Below are 25,127 nucleotides of genomic sequence, written 5' to 3'. Positions count from 1 at the left end.
CTTCAGTTCCTCCTCATGGCCACAGAAGAACTCTTCTTACCACTTTTGCGACACACTCCAAATGGTCTGGTTTTAATGCAGGATGAGCAGACTGGCAAGTGTTACTCACCTGGGCTATGCACATGAGAGTCAGACATACTTGAGATTAGTTCAAGGTGTAAAGATGCAATGAATGACTCCTGGAGGTCATATTTTCATTTTCTTTCAATAAAGTTTCAGCACCACCATGAAGTTTTCCCTTTAAGTAACAAATGTGGCTCCTCTGAAGCGTTACCAAGTAATGGAGAACCTAATTTAATTCTCCAGTGTTGAGAGCCCCAGGGTCCCACCTCAGCTGTAAGTAGCATGGAGGTAGATGGGGTTTTCTGAGCTGTGTCGATGAATCACTGTACTGCTGGCGCAAAAGGCGGTAAAAGGAGTTTGGTTTGTACTCTCTCTGTGTAAATGTGTGTTGTCTGTATGTTTGTTGTATCTGTGTTGCACCTCTCTGTAATCCTTCTGGTGGAAGCAGCGTTACATTAATGAACTCACTTCTTTGGAACAGACTTGTCTTGGTTTTGTTGCTTTGGTTTGACACCGCCGTTACACCTCGGCTTGCCATTCCCTCTAGTGGCTGTTAATTGGCTAGCTGGTACCCAAACCAGGAACATAAGGCATCATTCAGTGAAACTGGAGAGTTGGCAAATGGGAAGGTTTTGAGAGATGCCAAGGAAATGGGCCCACACTGAAGCTCTCTGCAGAAGCCGTTTTACCTCTGACAGATCCAACACACACTATTAATTGGTTGGGGCCAGCCTTTGCCAAAAAAATCCTTCGAAGTGCTGGAGAGACACTTTGAATGTGTCTGCTCCTCACACTCCCCCTTGCTGAAGGCAGTGACAAACACCAATTACTTCGTTGTCTTAAGTTTTGCTGTTGTGCCGCACGTCTGTATGGTGTTGATCTGCTTTCAGCCATCTCGCCTGAACAGATGAACCACTTAGGCTTCCAGCATGTTCATTGCCTGATTGTTCTGTAGTTGTAGCTGGACAAAAATTAGCCTCTAGTTCAGTAAGGTGATGTGCATGGATCTAGCTTAGTTTATGAATGCAATGTGGAAATACAGATAAACCCAGTTTGAGTGAAAATGTAAAGCAAACATCTGTGCCTTAGCATTCATCTGTTCTTTAAATTTTTAGTATTCCCAGGTCTTAAATTCATATTATGGGTTAAACCTGTTGAGTCACTGAAGTGAGAGCGTCAATGCTAACCAAAATCTCAACACTCAAAACCCCCAGATGACTAGATTCAAACCTTTGCACAACAGGCACCGGCAGTGTAAAATGCAGTTAGGACCCCGACTGACGCTCACTGACGTCAGTGGAAAACAGCCAGTTTGTTGTCTCCTGTATATAGATACTTAGATGATGTTTCGTTAAACATGTTGCATCCTGTATCTGTGTTAGCACTTATTTAAATTACATTCCTACTTTGGTTTCTTTGCTAAAAATGTAGACAGCTGACTTGTAAAGGAGCAGCTTTTTTATCATTAATTATAAATGTTGGGAGAGGATCTTTACAAAATTAGTCAATGTTACAGATCCTAACCAATAAATGTTAAATGAACCTGACATTGTCTTCTGATATGATTTAATGTTAGCAATTAATCTTGTATTTTTAAAGAAGGGATGAAAGCAAGCATGAATAAGGTAACATAAAACATTACTGTTCAACTGCACTTCAAGGTTAGTACTGTAATATTCATTGTAAAAACCTTGCTGGTGTTCCATACTAATGAGTAAGGTTGGGCTTTTTAAAGTTTCCAGCTGGTTTTATCTGTTAAGTGGTTTTACAAAGCCTGTACATGAGTGAGTGAGAGTCAAGAGAGCTGCATTGTTTTCAGTGAGGCCCTTCTGTTTCACACCAGCTGGAGATCTGTCCCATAGTTATTTAAAGCAGTGTCAGTAAACAGATAGCAAACTATGCTTGTGAAAGTTAATTAAACAGTAGAAGTCACAACAAGTGGCTTTTTTGTCTCCCATGAAAGAAGAAGCAGCTGTATTGTTTCTGGCAGAGTAATTCTCTGTTGTACACATTTATTTATTGGAGATTTGGAAGAGGCTTTTGCACTGGGTAATGATGCTAATATTAATGAAAGAAAATACTGTAGTGATAAACAAATGGCAATTCACAATTAAACACCTAGAAAGTAGAAATGACCACCTAGGTTTTAGTAGTAATTTAAGTAATAATCCTTTAGTATTTAAAGCTGTTAATATTCTGAATTATGTCACTAAGAGTAAAACTGTGCAGCAGATCATTCTACATGTACATCAGAATAGTCCTGATTCAGGTATAAAGGTGTGTGGTTTTGATTAAAAATTACAGTTTTCCTTCTTTCCCTTCAGTTCCAGATTACCAAGAGCAGGATATCTTTCTATGGAGAAAGGAAACCGGTTTTGGATTTAGGATTCTAGGTGGAAATGAACCTGGAGAGCCTGTGAGTATATCTAGAAGTGGTCATGTTTTATCTCATGGTATCTCCCAGAATCATGACAGTAGCATGAACAGATATGCAGAACTGTGCTGCAGTATCTCTTTTAGAATATGTAGTCGGCAATGTGTTTACATCCTGCACCTCTTCCCCACTCTCCCTCCAAAAACCAGACTAAACCTCCCATAACTGAAATGGGTTTGGCTTCTCTGCTATTCCCTGTCTTTGTTATAGCCTAAATGAAAACACATAGGTCTGAAATTGCCTGGGACACTGAGAAAGGAATGTCCTGGTCAGGTCTGCAAGTATTTTATCTTAGTGTGTCACATTTTCTTTGCTTAATTCTTCCTTAAATTCACTTCTTTACCATGAATCCAGTACCTGTGGAAGGTGTCAGGCTTTCTTGTGCTGCATAGCTCAAAGCTAGATTAGTGGCAGCATAAATTTCTGCATACTTACCTGACAAAATTATTTTTCTCATTTATGGGAAGAGAGGCTGTGAATTCCTCTCATGTTAACTCCACAGAGCTCACTGAGTTGGTGGAAAGATGAGTGGTGCAGTTTGTAAACCCTAGAGGCAACTGAAAAGATAACTCAATCTCTGCTTTCCTGACAAGGCCTTCAGTGCAGAACCATCTTCCTCTCTGGTCACTGTCTGGTTGAACACATTTCCAGAGGCTGTCATTAGAGTGGAGAGACCACCTAAAGAAAAAAGATGCCAATTTGTTACTGTTTCACAATGTGACCATATTCATGTGGAGCTGCTTTCACAGGAGCAAGTTTCCTGACCCATAGACATCTGTCAATAGTTTCTTGTCCCTATTAAATTGGGTCTAGCTACCAGTGCCCTTTGCTTCCAGCTGGCTGTTGAGCTAGTCCTTATTTATCACTGTATTTCTCTCTCTCTTTTCTATCTCCTATTTGTGCTAATTCATCAACAGATTTACATCGGTCACATTGTACCGCTGGGTGCTGCTGATGCTGACGGCCGCCTGAGATCGGGTGATGAACTGATCTGTGTGGATGGGACGCCTGTTGTCGGGAAGTCACACCAGCTTGTCGTCCAGCTTATGCAACAGGCAGCCAAACAAGGTCATGTCAATCTGACCGTCAGGCGCAAAGTGGTTTACACAGGTAGGCTGCAGTGCTGCTCTGCAGGGGTAGTTTTTCCTGCCAGACTCCATCTGTTCAAGGAATGGTTTAAAGAAAAAAAACCTCTTTGTAACACTGGGAAGACCCAGGGGATGTGCTATTGTTGTTCCTCTTTTGCCTGTTTTTAGTCTTTTTTGTTCTTGATCAGATATGTGCCAGATACTTTGTTTCCAGTCAGGATTCTCTCAATCTCAGTTGCCTTCCCCAGTCTTTGTGAAGGTTTCTAATAAAATGGGGAACTGTCCGGTTTCAGCCAGTTTACTTTGCCTTGTGCCTGGCTGCCTGTATTTCCCATTTACTTCCCAAAATAACCATGCTGCCTAGTAGCCACTCTTAAACTAGGAGTGAGGGAAAAGATGCTGAAGAGTCCACAGCAGGGGAGGCAAGGGCAGAGAGTGAGTGAAGGCATTGCCGTGTGGTGGCTGATGTCTCAGGCTCAGGAGAAAGTTCGAGTGAGGTTGCAGCATGTAGCTGATTAACTCAAGGACATGAAACTGTAAGTGTCAAGGCCAGATTGAATGGGGCTTTGAGCAGTCTGGTCTAGGGGAAGGTGTCCGTGTCTGTGGCAGGGAGTTGGAACTGGATGAGCTTTAACATCCCTTCCAACCCAAACCATTCTATGGTTGTATGATTCTGGTAGTGCAGGGTCTGTGTGTTTTTTGTAGTAGAGAGATTTCTGTATGCTGCGTTATGCTAGACCTTGGGCATACACTGAACAAGTCTAAAAGGTGAAAAAGAAGCTGGCAGAAAGACAAAGATGCAGAGAGAAGTGATACCACTGCATGGTGACACCCAGGTTAGTGGCAGAAAAGTGTCCTGATAGGAAAGAAAATGAAGAAGTAATCACAAGTTTCTAAATTACATGTGACCTTATACTTAATATTGGAGAGTAATACTGGGGTGCTTCCTTCTCTTGTGAGCTTTAGGAAGCTCACATGTGAGATTTGCTTTAGCTCACTTACTCCAAATAAAGGGTATTATATAGCTTTTCAAGTTTAGGAATCAGAAGGAAAATAGGCAATGATGTACTTCATCCCAAAGATAATCAAAATAACATTCAGGCTGAAAATTAGGCCCACAGTGGAAGTTAGGACTAGAACAGTACCTGTAAAATAGCTCTGTATTCTTATCCAGGACTGAGCTTCTTCTGCACAATATTAAATAACTGTTCACTCCTCATTTCTTTCCTTCTTTCCATTGTGGATGAAATGCTGCCAAGGTTGTGTCTCTCCTCTAATAGCTTCTCTCTCATTCCGGACTAAGGGCTGCTAATGTGAGAGAAGCTTTAGGAGATGAGCTTTGGGAGGAAGAGGAAGAGCAGTTGAATTTTGGTACTGGTTTTGTGTCTGATTTTCTTTCCAGTTTTACAGCCTCCAGGCTGGAAATTACCATAAAAGATTTAGACGCATGACAGATCTCTTGGTATTTCGTTCAGGGGCTTGTTACTCCAGACCAAGCTATTTCTGAATCATTGCAAATGCAGACACTTACTCTAGGATAAATTATTCAGGATCCCTTCTTTTTCACCTAATATTTGCAGGCTTTTAAATTCCAGCAAGACTTTGTAGAGAAGCCTGTTCTTGAATTTTCGTCCCTTATTCCTCCTGTCATCTGTATGCCAGTACAAAAAGTGTTCACCTAAATGATGAATCTTAAGATTCATACAGGAGAAAGTATATACTCCTGTAGTCTTAATGTGGAGAATACTATATATTTTGTACTTACTTTTAGAATATAAGTGCAGACAGGCACTTCTATCCAAGAATTTTTGGAAGTTTTTTTTCTTTGGATCATAGTTTTACAGGTTTAGATTTTGTTTGGTGTCCATTTTCTTCTTGTTGCTTTTAAGATCTCCCACTTAACTTTGATTCACCAAATTGGAGAAGTGACCTGATTAGTGGAGGCATCCGTTCAATAGGGACAAGTGCAATATGTTGCTCTCGGCTGCACAAGTGGACTGTGGAGAGCTGGCTCAGTAACAAGACATGGAAGCTATTGTAGGCCACAAGCTTTAACCTGAGGTTGGCTCAGGTGAAGAAAAACACTGTGCTGGAATGTAGGCAGGGGGAAACTCTCCTGATTTCCCAGCAGATGATGGCTTAGCTGCAATATGGTCCAGCACTTCAAGACAGACATGTTTAAGTTGGAGATAGCCCAACTGGAGGAAGTCCAGAGGACCAGTAAGAATAAGGAGAGCTCTAGAAAGCATGGTCTGCAAGGAAATATTGAACAAATTGGGATTTTTTAGCCTAAAGCAGAGAAGGGGGAGGAGATGTTAAACCCCCCAAGATTACAAAAGGCTGCTGCAAAGAGGAAGGGAGTAATATATTCTCCATATGCCTGCTAGATAGAACCAGAAATAATAGCCTTATGTTGCAGCTGGGGAGATTTAAGTTAGATATTGCAACCAATAGATTGCCTAGGGAGATATTTAACAGCTGATTAGACAAACATCTGTTAGGACTGACAGTAAGCATAGTTGGCCCTTACTTGAGCAGAGTGTGGACTAAGCAATTTTTTGAGGTTTCTTCAAGCCATGTAGTTGCTGATTAGATTTTAAACTAATACCACTTTCAACTGTTATTAGACACTTATTCAATATTAATGTTAGTAATGTTTAATGGTTCCCCCCAGCTGTGCCAGACTATACAGATGATAGCTGCTGGTTCTTCCATTCAGAAAAGCTTGGTTCACAAGTTGTTCTGCTTTAGTATGGGTGTTTATTATTACTTAAGGTCACATTAATCAAAGGTAGTCGGTGCTACCCAACTGATGGTATTAAGTTAAAAAATATACAAGTGTTGGGTGTTGGCTATTTGATGTTACAGTCACTCCTCATAGTTGTGCACACATACATGGTTGCACTGTAAGTGGGGATGTGACATCTAAAGGATGCACCTCTGAACTAACATAACCCATGTTTAAAATGCCACAGAGCATCCAGGCACACAGCACTACACTGGTTTAACCATACTGCTGCTGTAATTTGGCAGTGAAAGGCTTTGATTGCATGACCACTGAAGGGAATGAGTGTATGTGGTCATCGCCATCACTGAATAGTGCTGGTGGTGGTGACATCCGAAAGGAGACAGAGCCTTTGGTTCATTATGGCTGTGATTTATAGACTGAAGCAGGTGATTTGCTTTTTGGGGCTTATTTTTATGTTATTTTTTTACCTTGATGGATGGACGGCAGTTTTTAAACACTGAATAGTGCAGCCTGCTCAGTCTTCCTTTCCCTCCCCAGTTCCCAAGGCAGAGAATGAAGTCCCATCCCCAGCCTCTTCCCACCACAGCAGCAACCAGCCAGCCTCGCTGACGGAGGAGAAGCGAACACCGCAGGGCAGCCAGAACTCCCTCAACACCGTTAGCTCGGGCAGCGGCAGCACCAGTGGCATTGGCAGTGGTGGTGGCGGGGGCAGTGGCGTGGTCAGCACTGTGGTCCAGCCCTACGATGTGGAGATCCGCCGTGGTGAGAACGAGGGGTTCGGCTTCGTCATCGTCTCTTCGGTGAGCAGGCCAGAGGCTGGAACGACGTTCGGTGAGTCTTGGGGTTCTACCAATGCGCCTCGAGTGCGGTGCAGATCTGAGCACTGCGGCACAAGGAGGGGAGTGGGGATCTGGTTAATTAAAAGTTGTGAGCATGTCCTGATTTGTGTAATTAATAGCTCCATTGGAGGCTGAGACTTGGTAGGCGTTTGCCTCTTGGGTTTTGTTCACTGAATTGAGAAAAGCAAAATGAGAAATCCCAACCTGAAGAGCAAAAATGTCACCAATGGCAGTTCCTGATGCTCCCCAGAAATCCAGTTCTCCCTGCTAGCTGGGTGCCTTTCTGGGGCTTGCTTTCAGAATGGCATCCAGGGATGTCCCCAGTGATGCTGTTTGCCAGTGCAGAAATGGGGCAGGTGCAATGAAATATGTCCCTATGGTAGAATTGAAGCACTTGATTTTAAAGCAGTAATGCTTAAACTGATTAACTTCTCTTTGGCAGTCAGGGTTACTCTGATCCTCATTATGGAGTGAGCATGCTGATAGCTGGAAAGTTTTAATTAATAGTCCTTGCTGGTGAGACATAAAATAGAGAATACTTTTAAAAAACCAGGATGTTTTGACATATTCCACCTCTTCCTGTATCTATTTCTTCAGAGCAGGCGGATGTCACACTTAATATCATGGGACGGGGGGGGGGAAGGGGGGGAAGAAGGAATGCCAGAACATGTGCCTTTGCCATCTTCACACTACCTCTCAGAGCAGGGTTGTGGTTTGCAGACAAAATACATTGCAATCTCCCTGTACCCCTTGAGTATTCCTGGTGCACACAGGTGCATGCAGCAAGAAGTGGCCTTTCCCCCTTTTTTTCTAGGCTTTTTTCCTGAAATTTCCTGTCATTGCCCATCAATAATGCCCTTACTAATGCATCAAGGGATCATCACCTCCTTTTCTGGAATTAATGTAGAACAGGACATTCCTCACTCAGTTCTGGGCAGTCATGGCAGCAAGGATTTCAAGGGTGAAATATCTGGTTTAGACCAAGTGCATCAAGTTCTGCCAGTTCGCAGGTGCTAGGCTACCTCACATTGTCCTTGCTGCTGGAAACTGATTGTCCAGAATAGGTATTTTGGTGCCAAAACACAAAGGCGCAATGTAATATAGATTGAACTCGGTCTGAACAAGAGAGAGAGATTTTATCTTCTAAAAGTATTTGCAAATGTGTGTAAATAGCTTTTACTGTATGAAGATTGTGCTCTAACTCTTTTCTGCAGAGAAACCTTGACCTGAGGTTGTAAAAAGTTGTTTGCTTTAGCCCAAGGCATTCACTAACTGGAAGTTTTCTGTGCAGGGGCTCCTCATGGGGATCTGTTGATCTGTGACTGTTTTTCCTTTCATTTTTTCAAGTGTATTCAGCTTTTCCCTAATACTCTGCATGAGATGTGTTCCCTCTGCTGCGTGGTGCTTGCTTTGGACCTGCTTTGTCATTTTCTCTTTCATGGGTAGCATTTAGAGATGGGCCAAACTGGTTCTAAAATTCACCTTGGTCACTTTGGTGTGGGCTCTGTCATCTCTATTCAGTGGATTGGATAGAGTAGGAACTCAAAGTAGCTTTTAAACTGAGTGGAGCTATGTATTACCAGAAAGAGAAGTAACAGAAGGTGGGAGGGAGGGTAGGATAATAATCCCCCTATCCTTTGCAACTAAAATTAACACTTTTTGCCAGTTTTCATTGTATCTTTCCAACCTGGTTCTCTCACCTCACATTCCTTTTCTTAGCTTTTTCTTCTTTATGGTCTTTCTGGTGTTGTTCTGTGTGCAGCAATGTATATCTCTAAAACTACTAACCAAATAAAGACTACGGCACAGATTGGAAAGTGCATCTTGAGGGTGAATGTATTGTGGATGCAAAGTATGAGTTGACCACTCTGTACACCTTATGGTTTAATGATATGCTGTGTGCCAGTGGGGTTCTTTTACATAGGGTTTTTTCTTTTTACCGGGGTTTTACATAGGCAACTATGTAAAAAAGCAGTACAAAAGCTCAGCGGATTTATCTGAGTGGAGCTGTGTATCTCCTGTGTTCCAATTTTGCATTTTATGGACAATGCTGTGTTTTTAGGACAAACAACTGCATGGAACAGAAGTAGAATTTTGTCTCCAAAACACATTCATCCTAAAGTGCTCTTGCTGTGTGTGTGTCAGACATCTCAATGTTTTTGTGTGTGGTTTTAGAGGTATTTAAATGAGGAGGTCCTTATTCCTTCCCTGCTCCTGTTTTGATGCCATCTAAGATCATAAAAAGGGGAAGGGTTAACAGAGTCTGAGGTGGATGCCTGCACCAAACAGGTTACCTTTGTCAGTATTGGCCCATCTGTAGTGGTCCTTTACCTTCCTTCGTAGTACCTTTATTCACAATAGAAGAAAACTGTTGCTTCCCCATGCAGCGCTGATAGAGCGGATCTTTGTGATGGAAAGGGAGTTGCACTCCCTCTTAGGCCTAGAACAATTTCATCTTTCTAAATTGAGAAAGAACAAAACATTGGCAGTAGCTTGAACTGCAGTTGACTTAGGGAAGGACCAGAGAGGCTGACACCAACATAATCTTGAAAGAGGAAGGTTGTGTTTCCTACAGTTTCTATTTCTTTTTGGGTTATGATGGCACTGCTGAATGCAGTGGTAGTCTGTAAAAATATCACCAGTTATTAACAGAAATCAAGGTGGGGAGAGTTTTGAGTGATTAACAAAGCACCTTGTCCAAAAAGTGAAGTACTGTGCACTCGTACTAGTTGATTGCCAATGTTTTGAACACTGGCAGCAAAGCTATCCTATAATAACTTTTTCTTGATGCATTAATTAATTAACCCTTAACCTTCTCTTTCCCTTTTCAACCCTTTTTCTCCTTTTCCCCTTCACCATATTCCCACGTATGTAAACAATTAAAAAACCAAAACAAACCAAAACAAAAACAACCCCCAAAACCAATACAAAAGCGGGAAATGCATGTGTGGCCATGCCTCACAAAATAGGTCGGATAATTGAAGGGAGTCCCGCAGACCGCTGTGGAAAGCTGAAAGTAGGCGATCGGATCTTGGCCGTGAATGGGTGCTCCATCACCAACAAGTCGCATTCAGACATCGTCAACCTCATTAAGGAAGCAGGAAACACCGTTACCCTGCGCATCATTCCAGGAGATGGTAAAGTATATGTTTCCTGCTGTTTCCCTTTTGCTGGTTTTGTCCCCTGGCTTTTTGCAGTCTTACATAGCTTTGTTTCTTCTTCTAGAAATAGGAATTCTGTTTTTAAACAGGGTGGTGCTGATTCTACATTAAAAAAACAATATTTCATTTTGTCCTGTTTCTCCATGCAATTCTGTAAATTTGATGCATATTTCAGTACACTTTGATTTGATTCTTAGGTTAATAATGCAGCTTTAGAATATTTGGGAATCACTTGTTAGTATGTGGGATTCCTGAAGCTTTGTATGTACACAAGCAGGCTATAAAGAGACCATGGAAAGGGATAGATACTTTGTCATGTTTCAAGCTGCTTAAAAAAACATTTGGTTTTATTCTGGATAAGTTGCTTTGAGAGCCAGCTCAGGTCATCTTTAAATGACTTTGTTACATGGTGATGACTCTGGTGCTGCTGTGTGCTTGCAGCCAATCATTGTAAGAGTTACCCTAGGATAACAATTGCCCTAAGAGTTATAGGATCTCACTGTTTCAGATCAAAGGGAAAGTGCAGGATCCCCAATAATATGCTGATACTTGGTACTGGTTTCAGGCTACTGAAGCATTTAATAAAAATATGGATCTGGTTTATGTACCAGTTTCATTAAATTGATTCCTAGCTGTGATGCCAAATAGGAACAGACCAGGAACGTCGTGATTTATAGTGAGAATTCATTAGGCAGTAATCTTTTTACATTGCCCTCTTTTTAAGCCAAATCCATGGGTCTAAGATTTGATGGCTCAGATAATGAGCATTTCTTAGAGCTAGCTGTTCAGGACATTATTTGCATTCATTTCAATGTGGAGAAAGTGTGATTGAGTTTGGAAGAAAGGTTGAAAAGGTATGGCTGAGTTGAACCTGGTAGCTGTAAAGCAGAATGAAGTAGTCAAATAATGTGATTTGTGTGACAAGCATTCAGCAGTTGCTAAGTCTCATACTTTCTAGTGTGAAAACATGGATTTGGTTACCCCACAGAGAATTATGCTGTGTTTAAGTATAGGATAAAAATAGGCCAGCATGAGAAATGATCTGATTATAATTTATCTCTGGTTAGGATGGTCTGTTTTGCATAAAGACTTTATTTTCCTACTGTTCAGTAGCTATCGGGTCAAATGGTGTATGATCCTTTGCTGCTTCCACCAAATTGTGTGTTCATGGTGATAAAATGGCTGTGAAGCAGGCTATCATCTGAGCTGGCGTGCATGTGCCAGTTTTGAAAGGTAAACTGGAAGAGGAATTGATCATTGCCTGTATTATTTGTATCTGATCAAAATGAAGGAAGGTGAATCTTTGAATAAATGATTTTGTTTTTAAAGGCAAAAATGCTCAAAAAATAAATAATTTTGCAATGGTTTAAGACTTTTTTAAGAATAGTATAGCCTGCTGACATGAATACTCAGCCAGTCCTCTGGTACAAATACATGTACAGAATACCATGTTCAATTGCTTAGTTTAGAATGGAAACCTGTACCTGTGACTGACATCATGTATTCCTAAAGAAGGTGGAAAGTTTTAACTTAGGGAAAGAGTCAACCCTTTTCTGTCACAGCAGTACAGGCTTCAAATCTTTCTATTTACTGTCCCTTCGAAATTCCAGGTCAGATTGCATACTTTGCGTAATATTACCTGCATTTAATTTCCAAAAGCCAGTAAGACCAGGCAGTCTGAGAGCTTTGCTCTGAACCCTATGAGATATAAGAAATTGGTCTCAATCTTGTTCTCCTTTTATTGTCTTGGGGTGCTTTTATTGATTTGTTATTTTCATTTTGTTGACTTATGGGTGCTTTTTGGTCTAACTGTACTTCAAGGGGTGTGTGTGTGTGTGATAAATAAGAAGCCATACATCTCAGATAAACGTGCAACTAAGGCTTATCACAAGACTCACAACCAACTCACACTGCTAATCTATCTAACATTATTAAAAACACCAAGGGTTTTCCTTTGTAACAGGTCTTGAGCCAGCTCATTGCAGGATTATGTGGGCAATGAAATTAAGATATTTTAACATGCTACCTGCTGATGCAAGGATAAAGAGAGCTGAAAAATCATAAGCTTAGATTAGGTATTTAATTGGTGTCTGGGTGTTTTAGGGCAATACAGGGCAAAGAATCAATGAAATAATTAGGATTTAGAATGTACAGTTGTAATTCTTCTAGAGATATTATTTTCTCTATTTGTGTTCTATTCCAGTTTTGCGTCCTGAACCAGTGTCTAAAAAGCTAGCAAAATTATGCACAACTCCTGACTCATGGGATAGGGTGGGCTAAAGATAGATGCAGTACAGTGGTGTGAAGATACATCTGTACCAAAGATGTGTTGTTGCTTTACTTGGTATTCTTAGTATGACCTACTAAAGGGTAGGAATCTTGCATTCTCTTTGAAGCCCATCTTCATCTGATCTCCAAATATTTGTGGAGGATTTCAGAGGCTTTTGTTCTAGATGAATGCAGAACACTTATCCATATTTTGGGGCCTTCTTATGGAGGAGGTTTTATGGAGACACATTTTAGCAGATGTCTTATGGAGACAGGTTTTAGCATCAAGGCATCATTACAAAGTACACAGAATTGCTTATTAAAATCAACAGTGTAACCACACACAGGGTCACACAAGCCAGCTGTCAGCAGCACATCCTCACAAGGGTGTGTTTTGGTCATGGCAACCCTGAGAGGTGCAGGCAGACCCGGGAGCCTCTCTTGCTCTCTGAGCCACTGGGCACAAGCCAGCTCTGGTCTGGAAGATGTTACAGCTCCATATGCTGAGGGTTTGGGCATGTTAACTTGGGCACAGTGCTGCAGGCAAAGGAGCTGTGCTCTCATTGCACCCATCTGTTTAAATAGTTCTTAGCTTTCTCTTTCCCTCTCCCTGAGTTTCCCTTGACATGTGCTAGCTATAGAAAGGAAAAACCCCTCACCTTTCCCCACAATTAAAATAAATACATGAAATAAAATAAGTTCCCAGGATCCAAGTAAGCCCATGACGACCACCTCTTCTTAATTTGGGAAAGAAGCCCTCCTTTTTCTCCTATTTTGTGTTACTCCTGGACCCTGTTTAATAACAGCTGATTTCTCCATAGTCAGTAAATGAAGTACCAGATGCCTGGAGCTTAAGAAGCAAACAAAGGCAGGGTAGAAGACCTTGTAATTTTATGTTTGAGAGCCAGATGTTTCCACCCAGGTTTTGTTGCTGCTGGGGTTGCTTTAAGTGGGATTGGAACTAGAGAAATTCAGTCAAGAATCGAGGTGCAGCATTTTAGCCAGTGACTGTGCATTCAGTTTGGATTTTGATCTTGAATAGTGGGTCATGGTCAGTATTTTGTAGTTACCTGTAATCTGTGGTCCTCTCCTGGATAGAATGTCTATAGGCACAATGTGGGCTCTTCACAATGTGAAGAACTGTTCCACAAAGGAGTGAGCTCCTGCCACTGCAGTGACTTTAGCTGGGAATACCATGCCTAATGAGTGGTCTTTCTGTTGACTGTGCCCGTCATTCTCTATATGTAATCAGTGTAACTGCTCAACGTTTTTAGGGCTTAAGCATGTGCACTGACTCTCCCCCTGAATTCAAACTCCTGTGTGAGGGGAAGGGTGTTTTCAGGAACCGCTGAATTCTGGAGCGGTTCAGTATCTGAAAGTCTCCAATACTAATTTTAGTTCAAGATTGATACAATATATCCATTTCTGGAACATGAATTGAGTTCAATATGCAGGAGTTCCAGGTCTTTGCTCTAAAACTGTGTTGCTAGTATTTGGCTAATGGCATTGACATGACCTTAATTTTAAGCAGAATTTTAAATGAGTTCTGGGTTAACTCTGGTCTTATTGAAGTCTATGATAAAGCTCCATTATATCAAGGGGGCGATTTTGCCGCGATGTGCTGTGAGGGGCACTTGGATAGTCACTTTTCAGTTGTGTATACAGCAACTCTCACCCCGGGTTTGTGAAACAGGAGAGTACCTCTCCTGGAAGCACCTCTTGCCATGCATAGGGAAATAATGGCATTTGCACAGGCTGGTGTTGGGCTGAGAGCCCTTTACCATGGCATAAACTGAGGTTTGAAGTTAATCCTTCTCTCAGTATTCTCTCACTGAGCCCTTTTGTAAACAGTTCCCAGAGCTGTTGATGCATTTGGCAGAGGTGGTTCCATGTCCCTGCACGCAGCTTTGAGTGCTCAGGCAGCAAGTGGATTGTATTTCAAAGATGAATTTCAGTACATTTGCGGTTTAGCCACATTCAGTATCACCTTGTGAGGTATTAGATAAAAGCCACATCTCAATCCTCCTGAAGATTGCAGTTTCTGATGGAGGAAGCGCTCATAAGCTTATAATCCATGGAATAGTTATTGCTACTATAAAATTAATCTACCCAACCTACCATACTTCGGGACTTTAATGATTGGAATTCATGTCATTAGACATCAGACAAAATATTATTCTACTCTTCTTCCCCAAGTCATTCTGAGTATGTCTAATGGTCAGAGGTGTTTCTAATTCCAATTTTCCATTTATATTTTTTTCCAATGGAGTGTACAGTTTCTTATACATAATTACTGTGGCTTATCTTAAACTTTATCCTGTTAATTTTTTGATTGAAGACATTTGAGCCAATCTCAAGTTATTTAAAAACAACTTAATGATGTTTTCCAGTGAAATCCCTTAGCAAAACTTCTCTCAGTGAGTAGCCAGTGGTGTTCCCTCATAATGAAAAATAATTTATTTTGCAGAATCCTCCAATGCTACTTTATTGACCAATGCAGAAAAAATTGCTACAATTACAACCACACATACTCCTCAGCAAATACCACAGGAGACCAGGTGAGATTGTTTTCCTTGAGGAGAGCATGTTGGCATGCTCTCTCTTTGGTTACTTCTTGATCATCTTCACATCCCATGAGCTGTATATTTCCTCTCTTCCTGTTTCATTTGTTACAGCAGGAACAACACCAAACCAAAGCAGGAATCCCAGTTTGATTTCAAACCGCCCCAAGCAGCACAGGTAGAGTTACCTTTTTAATTGTTTTGTTTACCACAGACTGTTGCTTCTAATTTGCCTGTGGGCTGTGTTCATATATTTCCCTTGAAAATTCCTTCTGGGAAGCTGCTCTCCCTCAGTCTGTTTGCTGAAAAAAGAGGAATTTGCTGATTGGTTTCTTAATGCATGTGGCTGTTTTTTCAGCTGTGAAACATTTCCAACACATTCTCATCATGACTTTTAGGGAGAGTTAAAAAAAAAAAGCTGACATTTTTACAGCAGTAATAATTTATGTGTTTGTTTATTGAATTGGGTATTTTGAGGGGCCTCTCCAGAAAGTACTGTTGTGTGCAGATGATAAATACAGAGGACAAAAAAGAGGAAAATTTAATAAGCAGCAGTAGCTGGAGTGTCCCAGCTTTTGCAGACAACATCTTATTAGGGAGATTATCTGTCTCACTATTAACTTACCTTGCCACTGGCCATCCCAGAAGTAACATCTTCCATTAAAGATTTCAAAACATCCCTATGCTAACAGCATTTGTGAAGAGCAATGCACATGCTTCTGGGAAAAGGCAAAGCCAGCACCATGGCATAGACTCATCCTAGGTACCATCAGGCATTTAACTAAAGCCTTATATAACTGAGGTGCCTAAAAATGCATTGGGCATAGCAAAGCCCATTCATTCAAACAGCCCTTTGCAGACCACCACCAGCTCTCCAAATTGTATGGTGGGATGTGAGGAAGCAGGGAATCCTAGTCTGTGTGTGAAAACTCTACTGATTTTATATTTTTTAATTGTAAGTAGCAAAAATTAAAATGTTGGTTGACTGAATAATTTCAAAATGAAAATAAAGCAGCATTTAACTTTTTGCTCAAATGTTGTTTTCCCTTCAGCAGGACCAAGATTTTTACACTGTTGAGCTGGAAAGAGGAGCCAAAGGGTTTGGCTTTAGCCTGCGAGGTGGACGGGAGTATAATATGGATCTGTACGTGCTGCGACTAGCTGAGGATGGTCCAGCTGAGAGATGTGGGAAGATGAGGGTACGTAGAAACAGATTTATAAACCACGTTTCTTTGCAATAAACTGACTCCCCTGCCTGTCCCTTACAGGCACACCTTCTGCTGTGCCAGCTAAGAGCAAAATTAAACGTTAACTGAAAGGAGCAGTGGTTCCTATTTACTTCTGTCTGTGGCTTCTGTCACTCTTTGCATACCATCTATAGCAGTATGTGTGCATTGGAAGACTTCACCCCTTTGTTCTAATGCAGGTTTCCAAATTCTAGTACATAATCTGGCTTTTAAAGCCTGACAGAGATACATGTAGCAATGAAAATGGAATAACCAGTCTCTTTTAAAAGCTTGACAACAGCCTTGAGTAGAGTATTGAAATAGAGCGTCTCACCTGATCCTTTCTCTGCTAGCAGGCAGAGTGGGGAGTAATGTAGTTTCTTTATTAGTATTAACTGTTATCTTCGCATATCAGCTAAATTATAAACATTATAACAAGGGCATATGTTATCAAATGCCTACAGAAAAACAAATTGCCAACTTTTATGTGCTCCTTGCTGCTCCGAGAGAGAAAGCATTATAATCTTACCACATGTGACTTTTCCTTCTCCAGATGTACCATGCAAAGGGCATTTTCAAAATTATTTTGCCAGGAGTAGATCTGTAGGCCCAAAACTTCTGCTGATGAAAATAAATCAGTGCTGCCCTGCGGAAGTCAATGCTTTGACAAGCTCTTCCAAGCTCCGTTTTCCTATCCTGATAAATGATTATATTTACAAAAGCAGCTTTGCTGCTGGTTCACAGTAGGTATCTGTATCCAAGTGAGAAATGGACCTGAAAAAGCTATCTGAACATCCCAGTTACAGCAGACTGTAAAACAAACAGCAACTTAGACCAAAGAATTTGTAAATAATCAAAATAAAATGACACCAGTTTTAATGCAGCTCTAGCTATTGAGCAAACAGTAATGCAGTGTGGTTTTACAAAACAGTAATGAAATCACAGAATCTCAGAATGTTTTGGGTAGGAAGGGACCTTAAAGCTCAGCCAGTTCCTACCCCATGCCATGGGCAGGGACACCTTCCCCTAGACCAGGATGCTCAAAGCCCTGTCCAACCTGGCCTTGAACACTGCCTGGGATGTTTTGAGACCTCAAGATCTCCCTCTTGTTTTCATGTCTCTCAGTGCCCCACACACTGTTTATTGTGGACTACGACTGGAGAGAGTTGGGCACATTTAGCTTCCACCTTTACTGTGGCCAGTGTCTTGTGGTGTGTTGGTGGCAATTGGCGTGGGGGCTTGTTTCTAATCTTACTCTTTTCCTTTATTGCATTAACAGATTGGAGATGAAATCTTAGAGATCAATGGAGAAACTACCAAGAACATGAAGCACGCTCGGGCCATTGAACTGATTAAAAATGGTGGCCGCAGGGTCCGCCTGTTTCTGAAACGTGGAGATGGCTCTGTCCCAGAATATGGTGGGTCAAACTATGAAAACATTCCTTTCTTCCCTGGCATCACTCCATGAATGATTTGTCTCAAGATCTGAAGCAGGAATTCTTTTTTATTTTCCTTTCTCACCAGTGTCTTACCAACCTTTGCAACATATGATTAATTGCCTCGCTTGTGCTGAATTTTCTACACATTTCACCCTTTGCTTGCTTCCATGGACTTGGGGCGCAGTGTAAGGCAAGATCATCATAGCAGTGTTTTTGGTGATCAGAGAGGAAAACAAAGCAAAACAAATAAACCTTATTGTCTTGTCCAGCCAAACAAGGAATGTCATTGAACTGTGCCAAACTGTTTCTCAGTGGCTGAATTGTTGTTTCAAATCTCTACTTCTAATCAATGCAAAAACTGGGATCCTGAGTTATTATTCTGAAGCAGTGATTTTTTTTTTTGTTAGGTTTTTCTCTTAGTTCCTGTCTGTATCCATAGACATGAATGCCGAGATGGCTTATGAGATTTTTTGCCTTCCCTTAGTATTTATGTAAATATTTATAAAGTTATTTAAGAAAAAGAATAAAAAAAAGAGCTTTACTGCAAAAATATATTAATTTGGCCTCCTGAGCCCTTTTCTCCCCCAATAAACTGTCTGCTGGTTTCAACTAGTTATTTTGTAAGGTCTGAAAAGGTGAGGAGGTTATGAAAAGGTGCTCTTGTGTCTGTCTTGGGGGAAACATTCAGTCCTTGTTTCTTACTAAAAATTACGTTAGATTTCCTTTTCTTCCCCTGGAGGTTGGATTGCTGGGTGGCTTAACTTAGCACACTATTTAATATTATAATTATGTCTTATTTGTTTGAGATAATTGTCAAATATTGTGCCCTCGATGGAGGGCTACTCCCAACCAAAGGTCTGTGAGGTTTCTATAGAAACTGATGATTGAAGGGATGTCCTTTATACTTTTCTCCCCGTATTTGGGTTGTTTCTGTGTCAGTAAGTTCTGTGTTTATCATTCAGTCCATGTCCTAAAACCAGAAACAGAACCCTTCTGCTCTATCTATGAACTAGATTTTCTTTTCATTTACTGTACCATGTTGGAAAGTTTCTGCTCACTCTGTTCATTATTTAACTTTAAATGACCAGTTCAGAGTATAACCAATGAACAACTGAAGTGTTTAACAATACGGAAGGAAAGTTATGGGTTTACACTTCTGTAATATAAATAGCACACCAGAAGGTTTGATGATGGCACTGAAATTCTGTAATGTTCTTTCTACTTTTGTCTTTTCCTATACTCCTTTGGATGTACAGTACTGTATCATATGCTAGACTGCATAAATACCCTGTAAATTAAGTGCTTCACTTCTCAAAGCATATGTCTGTTGCACTGAGGATGGAAATCCGCCACCAGTTTTCTTTTGGCTAATGCTAAACCACTGAACATTCATTCTCTAAGCAAGGATTTAATATACAGGGGTTGCACTACTGTAAAGAATATCCTTGTAATGTCTGGGACTCCTTCCTCTCTTCATTCTGTTCGCTGCAGTCGCAAATGGTTCCTCTAATAATGTTAAGTTCCAATATTTTTCTGACTCGATTGGAACGTGCTTCTCTATGAGGCTGTATATTTTTGTAATGAGTTTTGTACTTATTTTTAATGTTGTGGTCTCTGGTGGACTTTATTTTTTGTTGTTGTTTGATTGTTAATGTTTTTTCTATGACATTCTGTGTCGCTGTTCCAGCTGTCTTTTAGAATGGATGCTCTCGTTGTCTGGGTTATTGAATCACCTCTTAGATGTCTCTTTATGTCACAATAATAACTACTGCTGTCTTTGCAGCCTTATATTTGGGTGAAGCCTAGACAATCTGACTGGAAAAATAAACTTTCTTTATTCTAAGATAAAATATGAAGATTTTTCTTTCTTTCACCTGTATTATAGGGAATCTAAATTTTCTACTTTTCTCTTTCTCTTTCTCTTACTTTTCTTGGTGCTGGGCTCTTCCTTCCTCAGCGATGATACCTCCTAATATCGCTGCATGTATGAGAAATGACAAGCTCGGGGAGTCTTGCTTCTACCTTATGGGCCATAATCAAACTACGGTTTGTAGCTAAAATCAATATTAGGTGTTTTTGTGCTGTGGCCTAATTCCCTCACATTGCTTTCTGCTTCGCTATATTTTATATGTATCCAGCAATTCATTCTGAGCACCCTGCGTCCCCTGAATTGTAAGTACACCACAGGACACATTTAAACCTCGTGCGATAGCCAGGTTGCTGCAAGCCATGTGCTTACAGCTATGGAAAAGCGATGTGGTCCCCCAGCTGCTGCCTGAAAATGATAATAAGCAAAAATTCACACATGTGTGTCAGAACACGGGTTTCACCTGAAAATCACCAAAATCATGGCCCATGCACACACCAGTCCTCCCAAGCTAAAGGAATGGAAATGCCATCAGATGGGAGATGCTTTGCGTGATGTCAAATGAGCATGTAGCGTGTTTGGCTTGGGGGAGGGAAGACAAAAAGGAGAAAAAGAGACAAACAATCAATCCCCACAAGTATTTGTGAGGGGTTTCAGTTATTGACACTTGCCACCAGGACAGTCCCTTTGAGGTGGGTGTCTTGGTGCCAGCAGCAAGAAGCTTGCAGGAAGCGTGGCTAAAGCCAGGCAAGCTGCTGTGCAGAGGTTACTTTTAAAAAGAAAACAATAATAAGCAAATAAAAGCAACACTCACATTAAGCCTGCGCAGCTACTTTAATATTTGCTGTGTCTATAATGAATCATTCATAAACAACCATTACAAATAACATGAGTAATTCTAGCTTAGCTGCAGCACAGAACTAGTTTTTAGTCTCAGGGCTGATTTTTTGACTCTGCTTTGCAGTTTGTCTTGCAGAGTTAGCTCAGCCTTATTTTATCTGAAACACTACATTAAAAATAAGGAACTGGAGACTAGGTTTTAATCAAAGCCATCCTACATATTACAATATCTTTCCATTGCTTTAATATGAGAAAATCATAACTTCCGTCATCGTTGTTCCAATCATTGTGGCAAAACCAAAATCTACCCTAGGACTTTTCATACCACGGTAGAATTAAGCAAAATTAAGTAATGTCTTATACGAAATGGAAATTACATGATTACAGTCTAATTCTCACACCTTGAAAATGTTATTTTATGAGGTGAAAACTTAATAATTCTATTTTCTGCACATTTTCTGCTCTTTGAAACAAGGCCTCCCACACCTGGCAGGCAGTTCTTTCAAGAGAAAAAAAATCATTTCCTAAAGGCCCTCTTTATTGGAAACTGTTAAAAAAAAAACAACCAACAACCTGAACTACAATATTATGGGTTTTTTCCCACTGGAAAGAAAATAGTGTGGCTGAAACATTACGAATTGGGCTTGGGAAAAAATTGTAAAATGCCCCATGACCAGAAGAACATAAAAATGATATCAGCTTCGACCAAAACACAGCTAACGAACAGAGCAGCACCAGTACTAACCTGTAACTCTTGTTGTTCGCAGTTCAGTTAACAAAAGCTTCAGTTAGCCTTCGCTGACTGCTTTAACAGTTGTTTGTTTTTGTCACTAATGAAGTCTGAAGAGTGATAAGTGGTGTCACAGTGCCACGGAAGGCATCGGTACCAAACGCTTTGCTGTTATTTTCTTACAGACCCCAGCAGTGACAGGAACAGTCCCGCCACAGGTTCACAAAATGTATCGGAAATGAAACCCATGCCATCCGACCGACGGCAGCACCCATCATCGGAGTCCAGTTATCCACCAGACCTTCACAAATCATCACAACATGTGGACAAGCGGACTTACGTTAGAGACCTAAAAGGCAGCAGAGAGTTTAGCAGACATCCCAATGAGCACCACACTTGGAATGGGACTTCTAAAACTAACGACCATGTGCCAGGCAGGAGGACGGAGAGGTCGCCGGAGAAGAGGCACGAGAGGCAGCCGGAGAGGGCGGTGGTGAATGGGCAGAAGAGGAGGTCTCCCGAAAAGCGCAGGGAAGGGACAAGGAGCGCTGACAACACTTTGGAGAGGAGGGAGCGACACGAGAGGAGGAGAGACCTCTCCCCAGAGAGGCGCAGAGAGCGGTCACCCAACCGCCGGCGGCGGTCGCTGGAGAGACTCACAGAGCCGCGGAGGTCACCGGATCGGAGAAGAGAGAACTCCCTCGACCGGCGCGCCAAGTCGTCTGACCGGCGGAGGGAGCGGTCGCCCGACAGACGGCTCAGGGAGGAGCGGGTCACCCACCGGGAGAGGGAAGATCCTGGCTGGAAGCACGAGCCAAGCCGCAGGCACCCACCCGAGCAGCGCCGGCGGCCATACAAGGAGTGCAGCACCGACCTCAGCATCTGAGGAGCATCTGGGGTCCCCATCGCCTTCCCCATGCCATGGGAGCCGAGCAGAGAGTGCGGGAGCTGTGAAACCATCTGGCTTTCGCAGGCGAGGAGACATCCGGCACCTGATGATCCTACAAACCTTTTATGCAGATGAAATCTTATAGCAAGAAAAAAAAGTGTTGTGCCTGATGTATAATATTAAAGAAAGTATTTTTCAGTGTATTCTTTTTTTTTTTTAATTACTTGCCAAATGTTGGTCCTAAAGGATTATAAAATTTCGTTTCTACATTCTTTGTAGATTTCTTAAGAATAATTCTTCTATCAGGCTACTTTCCCCCCCCTCCCCAGTCTAGTAAATGGGGGTAGCCAGTAATATAATGTAGGCAAAAGGATTTTATGACCAAGTTTGAATAATTTGATCCAGACTGTTCTCTAGTGACTCACTGCTACACTGTATGTAGAAAATTTTTTAAGGGTTTGGGGGTGGGGAAGGAAGAAAATTGTTCATCTCAGTAGGAATGGAACGCTCCTGCTGAAGGAATTAAAAAGAGAGAGACAAATGTTCCTAAAATTGCAAGAACTGTTTGAAGAGACTACTGTTTCAATGAAGGATATTTATAATAATGATAAAAAATAATAAAATAAGAAAAAAATTAAACACAAACCACACAGCACAAGATGATTTACGATAAGGAATTTCTAGTTTGTTCCATGAACAGTTTATACTTTCAGGCCCCCTCTACAGGATGCGCGAAGGCAGAAGGACTGGTAACCACCATGCCTGTGTCACCCACTAACGTAAACTGTTGATCTCTCATTAGCCTCAGCAGCATGTAATGATATTTCATTAAGGCAGCCGTCGCAGCCCTACTCATCTTCTAGATGTATATGGACAGCAACTTGAGCATGCATGGTAATGTTTGTCTGCTTTGAAGCAAGGGAAGGGATCAGGATCCTAGGACTTGGCACAATGCGGTGGGAGCAAAGTCCTCCCTCTTGGAGCAGGTGTTATTCCTTCTGCTCAGGCAAAACCAGTGGGCTTTTCTTACTTTGCCAAATTCCAAAAGCTTTCTCTTTTTCTTGCTCTATATTTTTTTATTTTACTGCTTCATCCTTTACTGGGACAAAAGGAGTGCACTTGCTGGGAAAAAATATATGAAAAAAAAAGATGTATCAAAGAAAAAAAAACACAGGCAAAAAGAGGCAATCAGTGGGACAACCTGGTTGTAGAAGCCTATCTATACTGGTTATATGCTGTAAATTTGAATCCAAGAACAGCAGCAGAAGGGAAACCTGCAAGTTTCTAGGTTGTATTTTTAAATTTGCAAGTTGTGTGGTAAGTCTGCTGTAGTACTGGTATAAGATTTAATGGATTACTGCCTAGCTGAGCCAAAATGTTTGCCGTTACTGTTGGACCACTAAAGTAAACTGCTGCTTTTTACAGTGCATTGGTGTGTACATGTATACTGTTTCACATTTTCCATATGAACACAAAACCATTGCAAGTCTATCACTGTTGTTGCCATGGTACTGTAAAAACAAAACCAAGAAAGAAGATGGCCAATCATTGTATGTACAGTTTAAATTGTAATTAATAGAGCCTGTTGAAAAAAAAAACAAAACTGTTGCCTTTTTCTTGTATAAAAGAGGATTTATGACAAAATTTAGCTGTGAGGAATGTGATTTAAGTGTTTATATTTCTGAAAATGGAACAAATTGATTCAGGGGATATATTTTAATGTAAACTGAATCAGGTATGTAAAGCTGTTTTAAAATGGGAGACTGTATAAGTAATTCTAAAGCTTTTGTTGGTTTGAATATCATTTCTTTCCTCATGGTGGGCCTGCTTATGTATTAAGCACTTGTTTGCAGTCTGTGTTCTTCAATCATCATTTCCTGCAATGTGCTATAGACATAATACTCTTTTCTTGTTGATGAAAAGCAGTATGTGGGCCAATCTTTTTTATAAAACACTATGCATATATAAATACTACATTGTTCATAGCTTTATTTGACCTATTGGGTTTATACATAACACTAGTATGAGTAGATATGGACTTACCCAGTACAAGCTTCTTTCCTTGGAACAGACACTATGTATATGATGTAGCAACAAAGAAGGAGAAAGTCTGTGAATGCTATTTTTATTATCAAATAAAGTTTTCCATACAAAGCACACATATGAGTGTAGTGATAAGATAAAGGAGGAACCACAACTTGTTACTTACTCATTCCTGTCTAAATTAGTAAACTAAGTTACAGTCTCTAAGGGCCATCCGTTAAATATGTATTAATCATCCATTTAATGTATAGTAATTATTTGACAAACCTTAAAGCAAAGGTTCACAGATTTCCATTATAAATTGTCTTCCTCGAAATAGTCAGGAGCTAAGGGTTTAGGTGAAGCTACTCAGCTGCTGTTGTTGAGATTGTTGGTGTCATATATATGGGTTTATATGTGTGTATATACCTATACATACATATATATACATATCACCAAGATTATATGTCTCCCATCTCTTAGTTCTTAAAATGTGTAAGGACCATAACTTAATGCAGAACTGTTTGCATAGGTTTTAAAAATAACTTTAAATATTGTGTAGTTTATCAGGCTCCACTCATATGTTTTCCTGATACTTCAGCAAACCTGATGGGAATCCAGGCAGCTTGAGAGAGTCACTGCTAAATGGTTTGTAATTCCAGTCACAGCATCTGCAGAGGGATTTGTCTGATGCAGTCTGAATCTCCAGAGCTATGGATGGGTCACTAGGAAAGAGTTTGGTTATTGTAAGTTTGAATCTTTTAGGAGATGTGATGTTTTACCCTGAAATTATACTGTAATGCCATACATTGGTTCAGAATTTTTATCTTCTACTGTTACTACTGGTTTTACTCTCCTTGTTCATGTTAAATGATAGTTTAAATGATCTGAGAGAGCTGATTGGGTGAGTCTCCAGCTTTTGAAGTGTGCCTTTGAAGTGCTGAGTCTTGA

General features: G+C 40.8%; 1 protein-coding gene across 1 annotated transcript in view; it reads left to right on the top strand.

Moving 5' to 3' along the window:
- MAGI1 (membrane associated guanylate kinase, WW and PDZ domain containing 1) overlaps positions 1 to 24,313 on the top strand; it is a 339,145-nt gene extending 314,832 nt beyond the window's left edge. The window contains 9 exon segments of the mRNA XM_031049169.2: positions 2,388 to 2,479; positions 3,415 to 3,607; positions 6,872 to 7,165; positions 10,107 to 10,310; positions 15,070 to 15,160; positions 15,281 to 15,341; positions 16,219 to 16,362; positions 17,669 to 17,807; positions 21,451 to 24,313. Coding sequence (XP_030905029.1) covers positions 2,388 to 2,479; positions 3,415 to 3,607; positions 6,872 to 7,165; positions 10,107 to 10,310; positions 15,070 to 15,160; positions 15,281 to 15,341; positions 16,219 to 16,362; positions 17,669 to 17,807; positions 21,451 to 22,151 — 1,919 coding nt within the window. The 3' untranslated portion in view covers positions 22,152 to 24,313.
- Positions 24,314 to 25,127: the final 814 nt, after the last annotated feature.

Source organism: Melopsittacus undulatus, chromosome 9 (assembly GCF_012275295.1).
Source record: "Melopsittacus undulatus isolate bMelUnd1 chromosome 9, bMelUnd1.mat.Z, whole genome shotgun sequence".
Lineage (NCBI taxonomy): Eukaryota > Metazoa > Chordata > Aves > Psittaciformes > Psittaculidae > Melopsittacus > Melopsittacus undulatus.
The sequence above is the reverse complement of the archived record's forward strand: the minus strand, read 5'-3'. Positions and strand labels throughout refer to the sequence as shown.